This window comes from Coloeus monedula, assembly GCF_965178545.1.
Source record: "Coloeus monedula genome assembly, chromosome: 14".
NCBI lineage: Eukaryota > Metazoa > Chordata > Aves > Passeriformes > Corvidae > Coloeus > Coloeus monedula.
Window position 1 is genome coordinate 17,718,778 of NC_138794.1, and position 16,221 is coordinate 17,734,998.

At 41.0% G+C, this 16,221-nt stretch overlaps 1 protein-coding gene across 1 annotated transcript; it reads right to left on the reverse strand.

Annotated features, from left to right (window-relative positions):
- Window positions 1-529: 529 nt before the first annotated feature.
- On the reverse strand, window positions 530-7,910 carry SKIC8 (SKI8 subunit of superkiller complex). Its single transcript, XM_082291050.1, has 10 exons — window positions 7,845-7,910; window positions 7,699-7,726; window positions 7,245-7,350; window positions 6,255-6,427; window positions 4,988-5,136; window positions 4,575-4,668; window positions 3,714-3,807; window positions 2,972-3,064; window positions 2,248-2,326; window positions 530-812 (listed from the first exon to the last, which is right to left on the reverse strand). The coding sequence occupies exons 1-10, from the start codon at window positions 7,854-7,856 to the stop codon at window positions 723-725; spliced, it is 918 nt and encodes a 305-aa protein (XP_082147176.1). The 5' UTR covers window positions 7,857-7,910; the 3' UTR covers window positions 530-722.
- Between the last annotated feature and the right edge of the window lie 8,311 nt (window positions 7,911-16,221).

Here is a 16,221-nt window from a genome sequence, read left to right on the forward strand (position 1 = left end):
TTTGTATTTCAGCCATCCCTAGAAAGGGTTTTTACTTCCTGCTAGGCATTGTATACTTGTGCCTTAACTAAAATGAATAAACCAAAATCACATGCATTGGCTATGCTGCTGCTGTTTTATAAACACACGTGATACCACACAGATACCATTAAAGCTTTTTTCACTTTTACCTATTTTTTTTGTAGTGTTTGTATTAAGTCAGGCTTAGAAACAACTGGTCCCCTTTAGTGAAATTAAACCATGATGCATGATCTCCATGTACCACACAATTGTTGAAACAGGTGTTCAGCTTAAGTGCTCCTCATGCACTCACTGGGCTCACATCAAGACAAGCCCAGGCTGTCATTTCCCACGTTTATAACAGCCTCAGTCACTTTCCTTCTGCTAAAATAAGCTGCTGTGAGCCTTGGCCTGTGCTTTCCAGCTCTGCTCTATTTACGGTTAAAGGCAGGGGCGATTAACTGAGCAGTTACTTCAACCCCTGACTACATATTTCCAAAAATACTTTTTTCCAAGAATTAGACACAAGGACTTGCAGCTGTAGCTTTTATTTTAAAAAAGTAAGGCTTTCTCTCATGCTAAACAAAATCAAAATTAGATATAAACATATCTGGTTTTGCAGCTCAGTATGAAATGCTTTTTTCATACTAAAAAATTACATAGGGCAGTAGTAGTCCTTGCAACTGCCACACAAGTTTAGTGAAGCAATGGAATCAAGACATTTAAACTGGACAGTCATAAATATGAATTTCTTGGTCATCACCAACGGACACAATTTTGGACCCACTTCCATTGTATTTCACTCCCCAAACCTGTAAATAAGACATACGAAAGCTTACCAAGAGAGGACAAAGTAAAAGGAGCTTTGTAGCAGTCATATTTATTACAAGGAGAAGAGGAAGGAGTATTTTAAAGGTCACCTGATTAGAGCTGGTGCAATATGGCTTCTGCTTTTACAGCAGCTAAGGCTGCTGAACCAGAGCAGGACACTGCCATCTAGGAGCTTGACGACTTCCTACACCCACTCCCACTGACAGGATTACACAAGCCAGAGATACTTGGTAAGGGCTGAAAAGTACTTGCCCCAGTTTGCATAAATCAACCCAAGCATTTTCACTCTTGCCCATCCTGCAGCCCTTTCTGAAAATAGTATTTTACAGTGCAGGAAAGCAAGAGAGGAGGTATTTGTCATGCAGACTGACACATCATGACAGACTGACGAATGATCTGGTTTATCCTTGAGCTCTTTCAGAGAGCCATTTCCCTACCAGTGCAAAGCTTACTCAGAAAAATTCAGGTCAGTCCTCTGATTTACGACAGTTACACAAGCTCTTAAGTGACACCCTTCTCCATCAGAATGACATCAGGAAGGGTGAAGGCTACCCAGCAGCACATTAATGTGAAATGCAGAATGGGTATATTAACAACAGTATGTTTTGGGCATTCTTGTATTATTAATATTTTGCATTAATACCAAAACCCAGCATTCCCAATAACTGATACATCTCTGTTTGCCACAGACTTAATGATATTATAGGTAACAGCTAAAACAACAGGGGAAATCAAATCCCACTTGGTACTTCAGTATTAAAACCCTCATACCTGTAGGTAACTGAAAAGAAGGTTACCAGCAAAACAGTACTACAGAAGAAAGAGTTCAAATAAAATCTAGAAGAATAGCCTTTGTTTCTTACTCAGTGATCCATTAAAATATAATATTGTTCTATTACCTGATGTTTGGACAAAGAGTAAATAGGTAGAAACCTAACTCCTTCCCTCACAAGTAGCTAGCACTCAGCAATAAATACAAAAACCACAGTATTACAGACAGTGGAGGAGGAAAAAGTCCCAAGTTTCAAGGCTGCTTTCAAGCATCTGTTTAGGTAATTCCATCCTTTTAGATAAGTATTTCCACCCTTACACATGCATATGCTGTGTAAGTGACAGAAATAAGTAAGACCAGAGACAAAGCTAACAGAGTCTGGTAAGATTTTGGCCACTCAGGCTTGCCTTTATTTGAGCCTGAAAAACGTTAATTACTTGGAAGAGATCAGCATATACACTTGGGAATACTAGTTCAATATTAAGTGCCAAATAACCACAAACAACTTCTAAAATGTCATTACAGCAAGCTAAATTTACTGCATTACTGCAAGGCTGGAGCTGCAGCACCAAGGTGACACACAAATGTGCACAACTACACAAGCTCTCCTGGGAACATGGTGACTTAGGGAATAGCAGCCATACCTGATCTTGGTGGTCAAAGAAGGTATGGACACAGGTTCTCGTTCCAGCATCCCAAACTTTTACACTTTTATCAGATGAACTGGAAGAAAAATAATACTGATCAATGTTTAAATTAATAGATTAACTAAAGTTTAATGCAAACACTAAAAGGTCTCATATGGTAGACACAAGAAACCTTCTTTGACCCATCAAATACAGGGATGAAGTAGCAAAGGACTGCATCTTCTGCCAGGTTCCATTACCTTTAAAAGAAATTTACTGTTCCAACATCTGCAATGTGAAAATGAAGACCCGCATTTTGGCCAAAAAATTCTTTCGGCCAAGTTCTTTGGATAAGGAAATTCCTGTTACATATACTTGGTCCCCCAACTGCCTCAGCTGTTTTAAGAATAAATACTAAAGTTCAAGTAGATTAATGTACTACTAGATTAGGTTGTACTTCTTGATTCAACAGCAATTTTTCAGCTATTTAGAATCAAACTGCCCTTCTCTTAGGTGTTTTTCACTTGTCAGGAACTACAGTGCAGTGAGATGACTTACTCTGTAGAATGCTCTCACTACAGCTGGTATCACATCACAGATTGAAGCTCTTGAGCTTTAAATTTTATGTTATTTCATTATAGATCCCACTGCAATTAATTTGTACACATTTAATTTTTATGATCCATCTTCCCTTATAATTTTTTTTCTTCAGTAATCACAAACAATTAAAAATCCTCAATACCTGGAAACAAAATGGGTATCATCAGGACAAAATGCTACGTTTAAAACCCAGGATCCATGACCACTTAATGTGCCAGCCAAGTTTGCATGTTGCCTGTGGAAAGAATGCATGTTAACATTTGCTTTGTGAATTCCAGGGAAAAAGCAACAGGAGTATACTCTAGCTAGTGCAATCAAGAATGATTCAATGGAAGGTGACTTCTGGACATTTGTTCACCCAACCTGAACTGGTCTTACAGCAGATTATGTTTTTTCCATTTCAAATAGTTAACATAAGAATAAGTCACTAAGAAGATACACTGGAGGACAAAATAGTTTCACCAAGGTCAAAACAATGCAGGTTTAGGGGAGTGAAGACCGTTGAAGCAGGGCCTTTTCCTCCCCAGGGTCTTCCAAGGTATTGCAAGATGCAACAGAAATAGGTCATAAATATAATTTCTTATGTACAGAACAGATGTTTAGGAAGGGTGAACACAAGCTCACAGGAAAGATACACAGAACAATTAGCTTGTTGCTTACAGGCAAACATGAGGAAAGTAATTTGTTTTCAAGTTGCAGCTGTCTTCTACCTATACACTTTAAAAAACTATCTAAGGATGTAGTATTTTATGATTTATTATATAAAAAGTCACCAAAAGCTGAAAGGAATTCTAGAGAGCAGAGGGTCTGATCTAGTTTTAACAGTATCAGCCTCTCTAAACAGGTGTTCTCCTGCCAGCATGGCTGGCAGAGTCCCCACTCACACATCGTAGATTTTGATGTAGCCGTCATCGGACGCGGTGACGAGTAATTGGGAGTCTGGGGAGAACGTCAGCGAGCGGATGGGCATCGCATGGCCTGCAAGGCACAGGGACACAGATTAGGACGTGCTATTACTCTGGCTAATGCCAGTGTTTGGCAAGCTATACCACAACAGCACTCCCTGCTCAAAGAGAGCAGCCTCTGAAGCCTCTTCCTCTCTAGAGGCTTCTTCCTACAACAGAAAATGGAAACGGACAGCAATTCTCAATTTTGAATGTTAAGACATGTCTGCAACACAAAGAGTATCGTATTTTTTTCAGCTGTGGATCTTTTTTAGAAATTATGTCATATTTTATAGTATGATTGCATATTTAAGTTGTTGGGGTTTTGGTTACAATTGGGCAGAAACTGCAAGAGCATTAAAAGCCCATGTATCTGTTAGGAAAATGCATGCGTTCTACAACATAAAATGTTCAGTTATTTTTTAAAACAGCAATAAATTGCTATAGAACAGATACCATAAGAAAAAGAAAAACCATATGCATGGCAGCCCACATTTGGCTTAGCTTCATTCCCTTGTACTTTCTGCAATACATGGAACTACAATTTAAGAATTTAGTTAAGCATTACTGACTGGATCTTTTGAAAAAAGGCATTTATGATGCAAGCCTGAGTTTACGGTTTGCCTCTAATATTTTAAGTGGTTTAGGTTAGAGCACACTAAATAACTAAATACTGTCTAATGGACAAAAATGTCAACTCACTGATGCCAGGGCTGTTGTAGCTTATTCTGACTTGCATTATCCTTTGATTTTGCCAGAAATGAGGCCAGAATTTGGGTGTTGCAAATAACCAAACCATACCTTCTAGCGTATGCAGAAGTTTTCCAGTTGCAATATCAAAAATATTGATAATGCCATCTATTGCTCCACTGGCCAAGTATTTTCCATCTGGACTCTGTAATAAAACACAAAAAGTGTGATTCAACATCTGTGTGCATTTATGCTGTGTAACCCCTGACATTCCCTTGCCAACTTTTCACAAGTAATGATCTATGCAAGATACCTGGACTCCAAAAATCCTGAAGACTATAAGCAAGATTAAAATGTATTTTCCAGATGTGCATGGGGGAAACGTCACACAATTTGTATTTGGACCTACAGCTGTCACTTAGTATTATTGTAGAGATAAACTGATAGATGGAAACAAAAATACCTATTTACAACATTACAGCAGTAGCAATTTCTCATAAGAAATTATCAATTGTGCTTCTTACATATGCAATGCTAAGGATGAACTTTCCTCTGGTGTCCAGAGAATATTCTTTCTTTCCAGTTTCAACACCAAAAATATTTACTTTCCCCACATGACTTCCTGTTGCAAGGTACTGGGAATCAGGTGAAAAAGCCAGGGACCAAGCATCAACTGTATTAAAAAGAAAAAAACCAGTTAGCTGGATCCTGTTTCTAGTTCTTATTCAACAGTGTCAGTTCTGTATGCATCTGTTCAGACATTTAACCCTCTAAGACTGTACAAGCTTATCACATTACCCCTTCTATGTAATTAATGGAGCATATCTTGAGCCATTTACTTACACTTAGTAAAAGATTACATTTTCTAGTAAGACCTTGATCTTATGAGGCCCTCCTGTAACAATAAATCTAGAATTTAAGACTGCATCAGTTAAGCCTAAATTCTTACTTTTCTCCTAGTACCAAAAGATTGAAACTACTGAAAAAAGCAATACATAGCAAAGCATAGAAGATGCAGGAGAAATGCAGATATACAAACATAACACAGATAACATTCCCGCAACTGAATGTAAAAACCCACTGTTTCTTATAGCAGTGCAATGTATTTATCTGGCAGGATGTAATTCACAGGTTTTTTTCTATAAGCTTAATATTAATTGCTTAAAACACTGCAAGACTGTTCTTAAATTTGTGACTTCCAATGTACTCATGAAATATTTGGAATAAGACCTTAGGCCCTTGGAGCCTAATTCCATCTTGGAAATCATTAGCATTGTTAACATTGATAACTGTTTTAACTTGCTCACTCAGGATTGGATGTGCTGGATAAAAAAGGATCACATGCATGACTCAAATTCATTGCAGTGTGATGAAGAATGTTCAGTTTCTTTGTAAATCAATCTGAATAAGCACCTGAATTCTTTCTTCCAAATATCCTTTTATCAATACATGTGTAAGAGCAAGCTGGTTTCCATTCTGCTTTATGCATACAGCAAAAAGCCAATCTATGTGTACCTGAGAAAGCACAAGTAGCGTGTAAAAATAAATGCAAAATTGTCTGATGCTGCTTTGTCTTGAGTTCATAAAACCACTATGATTTCTGCAAACAGAGAAAGATTAAACCCCCCAAACACCTTAATCCCCAACCACTATGATTTCTGCAAATAGAGAAAGATTAAAGCCCCCAAACACCTTAATCCCCTCATATACCCCACTCCCCCACTGTTCAGTATTTGCCAGGAAGAGTAAGCATTGTTCTCATGCAGAGCCAGCTCAGCACTGGTATCTTACCAGGACCAGCATCTATGGACTTGATCTGTTTGCCAGTCTCTAAATCCCAGAGGCGAATGTGGGCGTCCAGGGAGCTGGATGCTGCAATGGCGCCCGTGTGGCTGATGTCCACAGACACCACCCCCAGCTGGTGACCCTCCAAAGTCCACTGCAGATCCAGCTTTTCATCATTCCTTTGGTGCAAGAGAAAGAAAAGCCTCATTAGGAACAGCTGGGGGTACTGAACCATCCTCAAACTCAAACACAAAACAAACAATCCACATTCCTCCACTTGATCAACACAAGGCAATCCAAGTCCACCCCTGAAATGTGAAGGGCTACACACAAACTCTCTGTACTCAAAGAACTGACAAATCAATCATTTACCATATTCCTGCAAAGCAGGTACTTCATCCCACCAAAAAATGTCCATCACACACCAGTCTATGGGTGCTCACAGAGCTGATGTTCACCTGTGAGCTCAGCACAAAGTGCCATGATTGACATTTTCACAGCCACCACAGCCAAGCTAACCTGTCACTGAAGTGAAGCACATCCTTCACACTGCTTTGCCTAAGAGACAGAATAACTTCTTTGCAAAAGCACACTTCCTTAAGAATTATCAGGATTTTTCTTTTTCAATAAAAAAGGAAGATGTCTTTTCTTCTTTTCCACTATTCCCATTACTGCTTTCACAATACACATCTCCAAGGGCATTGTGTCATCAAAAGATGCATTTCTCATTCTTTGGTTTAGAAATACATCAAGTATTCTCTGACATGCATTTTCAAAAGGATTCTCATTCTTTGGAAATGAAAGCACACCAGAATGCCACCACTCCAAGAGAAAGCACACACCACTGGAGATAAGCTTGCTCAAAGAAGCACCTCTGTGTGCCAGGCTACCCCTCCCATGAGGCAACTTCTAACATCCCTGCAGATGGTGGAAATTCAAGACTGCTCCACACTGACTACTTCCAAGGCCTAAAACAGGTTAACATGGAACACTTACCACTTCCAGACCTTCACCAGATCATCCAAAGAACCAGAGATCACTGTTTCGGAACCATCATTTTTATTTTTTCCCCAGGCAACTGACCAAATGGCATCATCGTGAGCTAAAAGAGAATATAAGCACAGGAATTAAATATTTTCTTTTGATAGAAGACCACAAACAGTTTTGGTAATGCTGAAATGGCTAACTGCAATGCTGGCAATAGACCCCCCTGCTCCTCGGTTCTATTGAGTGCTTCGAGAGCCTTGTCACTGTTTTCTTTGCTCCAAAACATGCACTGTGTTGTGTGACCAACGTCACTGCTGAAAAAGCAGCACAGCTACCTCTGAGTTACTCAGATTTATGCCTAATATAAACATAATCAGGTCTCCTCACACGGATACCTGCCATTATCAAATTTACATCATCCCAGAACACCGACATTGCTCAATACCCGTTAGCGTTTGCTCACCTTGCTCTTGCTTGAAGAGAATACCGTACTAAAAAGAAAAAATAATTAATATTACACATCAGCACCCTATAGATATATATACATATATATATATATATATATACTTCAAGCCAGCAGTTAGCCTAGCTAACGCTGTTTTTAATTACCTGTGTGGTCATGTCTTTCTGAAAACGATCCCGACGGGAGCGCTCTGGAAAAAGACACAGCTCCGGCCGCCGTCGCGCCTTGATGACCTCAGTGACCACCGAGAGCACCACTCCCCAGTACCCGCCGGCTCCCGCGCCCTCTATCGCCGCCCTGTGGCCGGGAGGCCCAGGCGGACACATCCCGCCGGCGGGAACGGCGCGCGCCGCCTGCAGCGCCCTCAGGGACAGCAGGGCTGAGTCCCCCGGCCTCGCTCCTGACCCTCAGCGCCCTCAGGGACAGCGAGGCTGAGTTCCCCGGCCTCGCGTCCTGACCCTCAGCGCCCTCAGGGACAGCGGGGCTGAGTCCCCGGCCTCGCGTCCTGACCCTCAGCGCCCTCAGGGACAGCGGGGCTGAGTCCCCGGCCCCGCGTCCCGCAGTTGTGTCCCACAGCTTATATCTTCATCCTCGCCTCTCACTCATCCGTCCCGCTCACCCACAGGAGCCCCAGGCGCGGGGCTGGCGCCGCCGTTGTCAGAAGCCCTCAGCATCTTCGCTGTGTGATACCATTGCCAGTGATGCCCTGCGGTGCTGCGATGGCAGGGATGGTGTAAGCTGTGGGACACACCAAGGACTGAGGGGTGCGTTCAAGTCCGCCTGCCCAGCCGTGTAGGAAGCTCCTGACGGAAGGCTGAGCTGGCTGCCTGTTGTCTGAGGTGTGGAGGAGGCAAGGGGCAGGCTGAGCACAGCACGGACCGACCCCACGCTCCTGGGGCTGCAGCACTGCCCATGGCTCTCACCACAGCACAGAAGGCTTTAACTTCACAGAATCACAGAATCATAAGGTTGGAAAGGACCTCCAAGATCATAAAGCCCAACCTTAGTTCACCGCCTTGTCAACTAAGCCAGACCACAAAGTGCCACATCCAGTCATTTCTTGAACACTTCAGGGATAGTGACTCCATGACCTCCCTAGGCGGCTCATTTCAATGCCTGACCACCCTTTCTGTGAAGAAATTCTTCCTGATGTCCAGCCTGTGCCTCCCTTGACGCAACTTGAGGCTGTTTCCTCTGGTCCTGTCACTTGTTTATGGGAGAAGAGCCTGATCCCCACCTGGCTACACCCTCCTGTCAGGGAGTTATAGAGAGTGAGAAGGTCCCCCCTGAGCATCCTCCAGGCTGAGTCCCCACAGGTCCCTCAGCCACTCCTTGTGCTCCAGAAAGGAAGTTTCCCTACTGATCATCTGTGTCAGACCAGGAAAAAAAGGTATGACTTTTGTTTTGGAAGCTGAATTTTTTCAAGTTGCTGCCTCTGCTTGAGTTAGAAGCGGAAAAAATTTCAGAATTAAAGTTCAGGAGAATAAATCAGATTCCCTGAGGCTTAAAATTAAAGACAAAGGATCAGTGGTCTTTCACAGCTCTTAATCAGTTTTTATGTGTACACAAAGCTCTTTGAGATCAATAGAACTTGTCTGAGTAAGCAGAGTAACAACCAAAACAGGAATTCTGAATGTGTCTTAACACAGTTCTGCAGTCAAGAATGAAAATCTGGGTAAAACTCTTACACATAATTACAGACTTTTACATATAATTACAGAATCCTTAGTTCTCTGATTAGGTTGAGTTTTGAGAAGATTTTAAGGCATATGGCTTTAATGTCTTGAATTTCAGAAATCCTTATTTTCTCGTTACTAATGACACAACGGTAAACATTTTCCACAATAAAAGACGTTGTTCTATTTCTGTTTCTTGCCAGGATTCTTCTAAGAATTCTTCCATTTAAATTTGCACTTAAAATGTAATACTTTCACCTTATGTTCAAATAATCAAGCTTTGTTTTGCAGTTCTTTATAGAGTGCTGCAGTATTGTAACATAGTCTTTGACAGACAAAGTGTTTCTAATCCCTCCAGAGGTTTTGTATCATGCAAAGTTCTCTCTGTGCACTGGTATTTACTCTGTACACTGATCACCTTAGGCTTTCACGGCAAAAGATTGTTACTGTTCTCCTGTGAGAGTGCAGAGTGAGATTGTGGGTTATTTCCTACATTACTTATGACACACATCTGTATTTGTTAGAGTGAAAGCTGATTAGATGCTGTTTTGGTGCATCAAGAGGACAATCTGAAGCAAAGTGTGCCACATGTTTGATTTACAGATAAATTGCCTCTGTGGAATAGTAACTGAGAGCAGGTTTCTGTATGTCTGTCCTTGTTCTGGAGCACTGTGTCTGTATGGATATTTCAGCCCTAATGACAACAATGCCGTAGGAGTGTCTCTGGGTTCAAATGACAGTTTTTAAAACAATGTTACAGGGAAGAAACCTGACGTATTAAAACCCATTATGATCACCCTCATTTTGTGCTTACACATAGAAGTGAATTAGGTCAAGGCTTTGGATGCCACATAAACATCGCAAAAGGCATTTCCCAGCCCAAAGTTCAGTTGCAGAGAACACATTGAGAGAAAGACAATTTAAAAACACAGGCTGAGTGCCATTGTGGCCCGTTACTACAATCCCAGTTCGGATTACTACAATCCCAGTTCAGATCAGCATTCACAGTTCAACACCAGCCTCACACACAAGACGAATGCCAAGTAAGCCTGGATTCGTTAAGGTCTTGAAGACGCATGAACTTCCATAAAACAGGAAGGCTAGATAATTAACTGGGAGCTCCAGGTCTGCAGGTACATGAACACTGCAGCATTCAAATGCCAGACATGTCAACTCCTCTCCCTGCTCCACACTAAATAATTCATTTGCTTGTGGGTTTGAGGAAGATGAGAATTATACTTAAGTTATGTGGTGGTGTTTGCCAAAGTGGATAATACAGGAATATGTATTTTTGTGGTTGCTAATGTCAGGCCATGACAGTTTAGAAAAGGGACTGTGTAATACAACTGTACCTGCAGAGAGCTGGATTCAATTCCAGGCTCCATTCAGGACTGATCCATCAATTTTGGGTTTGTTTTTCCATCTTGGGGTTCAGTGTAGGATCAGTCACCCACATGTGCTGCAGAAACAAAGGGCGACTTGTGACAGAGCACAGAGCCTGTGTGCAGATTTACACGTGTGTATATATATATATGTAAGTATATACCATCTGCCATTGTGGGGCAGCAGCAGCAAGAGCATCTCCATCCTCTTTCCAGGAGGTTGGCATTCATAATGAAAAATTGATCATTTCACTTCCTTCTGTGTCTGGGGACTCTGAACAGTTGTGGCAGAAGCAAAGAATCCTCTGCTTATGTTGCGTACTGTGTCTCTAGGAAATCATTAAGGGACTGTGTTCCTGGGAGTGAATTGGAATGGCGTTTGCAGTGTTTGCTCATGCATTTCAGATCTCTGTCTACTCCATCAAGTCACTCAGAGTACCTACACCTTTTTTGTATAGCATGTGTCAGCATTGTAGTGCATTAGCATTGGGGCAGTTGAGGCAAAAGACGAGCCACAGAAAATCAAATCCTAATACAGCCTTCAGTTCCACTTTTGAAACAATTCCAGTTCCTTGCATGCAGATTTGATGAACTTTCAGCTTTTGTTGGTTTTCCTCTGCTCATTTATTTCTTTGTTATATCTTTTTGTCAGCTACTGTCCCCCTTCCCTTTTCTTGCAACTTCATATGCTTTTTCACTGATAAGCTTCTTTTTGATGGTTCCAAGCAGCTGAATTGGGATTTGGAGTCGAGTATAAACCTTCCTGAAGTTTGAAGAGTTTCAAATCAAAGCTTTGCTTTAAAAAAGCTCCTGTCTTATTTCCAAAAACATCCTTTGTAAAGGCATTGCATGTTGCAAGTGATGGCACCAAACCCAGTCACCACACTTTATAGGATACAGAATTGGAACTACAGTCACATCTGTAGTCCAAGGGCTGGCCAAAACAGGGAAATGATATAATGGAAAATCTCTTCTTCAAGAATCAAGAAGCCAAGTCCAAATATTAATGACATTCTTGCCCTATGAGTGCAAGGATCATTATCCCATGAGAAAGGATCATTATCCCATTTCACAGATGGGTGAAATCTGAAGTAAGGTGATGAATTTAGTCAGTGGTAGATGGAAGAATGGAACCAGTTTCTCAGCCTCTTGCTATGTGCTCTAGCTCAGTGTGTACCTACACAATGACATTGCTTCAAGTTTACACTTAAATACTAAATTGTTTTGCTAACAAGAAAGGAAGTTTTTCAATGTATTCATTCAACAAGCAAGGAAAAGTACTTGGGACAGACAAAAATGGAAAGGAAAATCAAAACTGCCAGAGACTTGGCCTAACAGGAATGAAAATAATACTTAGCACTTGCAGAAGGAAATCTTTCTCTGGCTGACTGTATGCAGTTCCTGCTCAAGGTGTCCTGGTGGAGTTCTAGTCAGGGGAAAGCTTGGCCTGGAGAGTACTTTCCTTCAGAATGGATCGGGTTCCTTTGGAATGGATAAGGTGGGCAGTGAGATTGGAGTGAATGAGCAGCTGCTTCTAGGAAGAAAAGAAGAAAATGAAACAGTTAATTAAACAAATAAATCCTAAAAGCTAGGCTTGCTTCCCCATGGAAGGAACCTCATCCCCAGTGTCACCTGCAGAGAAGCCAGAATGGTTAGATGTAATTACAGACCTTTTAACCTCCTCCTAATGGCATGTATAGGTCAAAGAGAACCTTTCAGAGCACTGTTGTTTTGAAAGAAATAAAAAAATAAGCAAAAACCCAGCAAAAGTCATTGTTCTTCATGAGAGATTTTCTAACAATTGGTCTTGATGATAAATGAACCCAGACATTATTTTCTACCTATCTTCTCTTTCTCTTTGTGAAAAACTTCAGTTCTTCCTTCATTTATTAACTTAATCAGAATTATCATATTTTATTCTTTATTTTATTCTCCCTCACAGCTTTCTTTTTTTTAAGGAGCAAGACGTGGATCAGAGAGAATTTCTCAGACCTTAACATGAGCCTAAAATGTTGAATGACCATATAGAATGCAACTATGATAAAATAAGCATCTGGTGCTCATTCATCAGGGTTGAAACAAGGCCCTTTAAAACATCATGCATGTAGTTGGGACTGACTTACAGAAAGCAGAAGTTTCAACCCATACATCAAGTCTAGCAGTAAAACTTTTCTCTCCAGGATGATGAATTTTACATGTTTTACCAATATTAATGTATGTCCCTTGCTATTGTGGCTTCAGATATATGAAATAGCTGGGGATGACCTGATGACCTTATGCACCAAAACTGAACTACCTGAGCTCTAGGAAAACACTTTTGGCTGTCAATTAATAATTGGCTGTTTAGTTGTGAGCAACTAAGTATTCATCACCTAATCTAAGGCACTCTTCTAAGCCTGATTGTGTTCTTTTTATTTTGGTATCCATACATAATGTGTAATGGAAGGCTCTTCTGTGCCAACCCTCAGCCAAGGGCTGTTCAATCTTCAAGTGCCAGTGAATGTCTGCAGTCACTGCCTGTGCAGAGTGAGATGCTGTTCTCACAAAGCAGGAAGAGGAAGGCATCAAGGATCCCCTGCACTTTACGCAGAATGCTGGCTCTACTTGCATCTCAGGCATGTGAGGTTATGATGAGTGGTAGTAAAGAAGACAAGAGAGAGCACCTTTTTTTTCCTTTTTCTGGTCCATACAGACAAAGGCTTGAATAGGTTGCTGAACTGGGAGACAGACAGGAGGGAAGGGGTTTTCCTTCACCTGCTATGGGACATTCTCTGCCTGACCAAACTATTTACAATTCACTAAGGATGCACTGAAAGCACTGTAGATCCAGTCTCTGGATATGTTATTTGCTCTACTGTAAAACATTATTAAGTTTGTTCTTTTTAGGGACTCTCTTTATAAATTGATAATCCACTTAGCTGCTAAAACTGGCCTGTCAATATGGCACCTTTGTAACATCCAGACTCTTTTTTATATTAAAAACTTATAGAGGATCAAATGTAAAGGACACAACTCTAGCTTTTTAGAATAATTAGTAAGAAAACCCATGAAGAAAGCTCTTCGTTCATTTGCAGTAGATGCAAAGAATGTTCATAATAATTAGCTCAGATACTCTCAAAAACTTGTAGTTGTGTTTACTAACTATTTGTTCCTATGTATTTTTGTGTCACCATTTGGAATATACTTAGATAAATACGTACTTAGATCTTCTGGTGTCCATTTGCATGGGTTGCTGGCAGACGGACTGTATGGATACACTTGGCTCAAGCAGACAATTACTTTGCCACTTATCTTCATGTCACTGCCCTGCTTTGTTATTGCAGCCTTCAATGCCTCTTCTGTCTTCATCAACACTGTCTCATTCATGCTGTTTGCTTTGATGACTTTGCTGGGCAACCTCTTTCGTGTTCTTGTCTCCTTGTGAGAGAGGCTTTTTCTTCTTCTTCAGTTTGCCTGTCTGGCTCACAAGTGCCTGTGAATCAAATTGATGGTATTAACCTTACACAGAGGAGTTGTGCTGGAGGATAAATGCCAGTGCTCTGCAAGCTCTGGCTCCCATGGAAGTCAGAGGGAGGAGGACTAAGTATGGCACATCATAAAACATTATGTTCAGCTACCTCTGGATGGGATGCTTGACTCAAACCATACAAGTTGGTTAAATCACTGTGTCGTTGCTGGCTGTGAAAGCCCATTTTACAGTGGTGATTCAACATCCTATTTCTGCACAGCAAGACCATGTGTTCATGTCTCATAGATTTTACTAGGTCCTGAACACATGTTCAAGTCTCTACTGAGTTGGTTCCATAAATACCTCATATAAAATGCTGGACACTTTCTTGAGTTCCCATCATAAGTACTTCATTCACATTTGACATTGTATCAGTGATGGGTGTTTCATATAATGAAAAAAAAATCAGATGTGTGATGAGGTGATTGTTTGACTGCTTTGGTCCACCTATGTTTAGTGATGTGTTACTGACATTAGCGGAAGCATGGCATGAGGAAATAAGAGATTTTGTATGTAAGGTAATTGTCTTCTGGGTTTCAAGCTTTCTAAGTCAGACATAGAACCAAAAAAAAAAAAAAAAAAAAGAGGAAGAAAACTCCTGATTTCAGTGAACTTCAGATCAACTGCTGTGACTGGAGGATTGTTGCTGAGATCACATAACACTGTACTGGAATTTGGATGCTGTAATACCAGGAAATCTTCAGTTCTTTGTGTTTTCTGTGGCAAGAAAACCTTTCCTTTGACACTTTTGATATTTGAGTTAATTTTTGAAGTGACACCTGGAACCCTGTGCTTTTTGATTTTTCCAGTTTGGTGGTTTTGAAATGCTGTTTAAAATGCAAGCGTCCCTTCCACACTGAAGTGCAAATTCTCAATAAACATGTTGGGAAACTCTTGTGGGAAGGTTTGCTTGCAGAGATTGATGCATTGAAAATACTGAGAGTGCAATTTTCGTTGTGGTGTCTTGGCCCTTGAGGGTAGATTCAGAGGTACTAAGGGTGAGGAACCCTAAATGTGTTCATTGTATGATGTTTGACAAGTGCTAGTGAAGAGGCTTTTGTAGTGCACAGGAGTCAGTGCTTTCTGTGCTCAGCTGAAAGAGAACAATGAGTTTAAGCAGCTGCACTGAGCTCTATTTGCATCTGTGACCCACTTAGCTACAGCTCTTGATGCTGCCTAATGGAGGGAAGTCATGCACATCTCTGTAATGACACCTAGGCCAGAGCTGATCCTGCATGAAAACAATTACTCACTGACCCCTAAACTTCTGAGGTCAGGAAGAGAGTGATCTTTTACGCCCTTGCAAGGCAGCACCAGATTCCATGAAGGGCAGTCACTAGCTCTCGTTTATTAGTCTTTGTTAGCATGTTGTTTAATGGCAGAGATTTAGCAGGTAATTGTTTGAAATGCTACAGTCATCATAAAAATAACTGGGATATTTTCAATTTGAGTGCCACCACTGGATGTTCCTGTGACATTCAGTGATCACAGATGGAGTGTATGGGAGTGGTACAAGTCCCTAACTGGCAGTTTAACAGCAAAAGCTGTATCATAGGGGTTTGAACACCAAGTAAGGTGGTAGTAAAAGTATGTGAGTGTTGGCCAGCACAGCATTCACTAGTCTAGTGCAAACAGACAATACAAACACAGTCTTAGAAAGCAGAGAACTAGAGTTTTGGCCCAGTAGATCAGTATTGGATAAGAGAAGGGACAGCAGTAGTCCTGTCTGGACTGACATTATAAACAGGGATTTTATGAGAGTGCTCAGAAAGTGGAGGGATTTTTCTGGCTCTTTTGCACTGATAAACTGGGTACACAGAAGTGTGCTCAAGTCCTGATCCAGCACGGTATTTAAGCATACACTAAGTGTTTTAGCATTGAAATACAAGTATTTGGAATCATGATGTTTAAGTATTTTGCTGGTTCTCAGTCTTAATTACAGGAGACAAAGGTAATA

Bases quoted from the DNA above. Each gene is read 5' to 3' on its own strand.
- SKIC8 (XM_082291050.1), bottom strand. The intron at 2,327-2,971 runs GTATTGAGGATT...TTTTTCTTCCAG, and splicing joins GATACCCATTTTGTTTCCAG to TTCATCTGATAAAAGTGTAA. The intron at 813-2,247 runs GTATGGCTGCTA...TCTTATTTACAG, and splicing joins TCTTTGACCACCAAGATCAG to GTTTGGGGAGTGAAATACAA.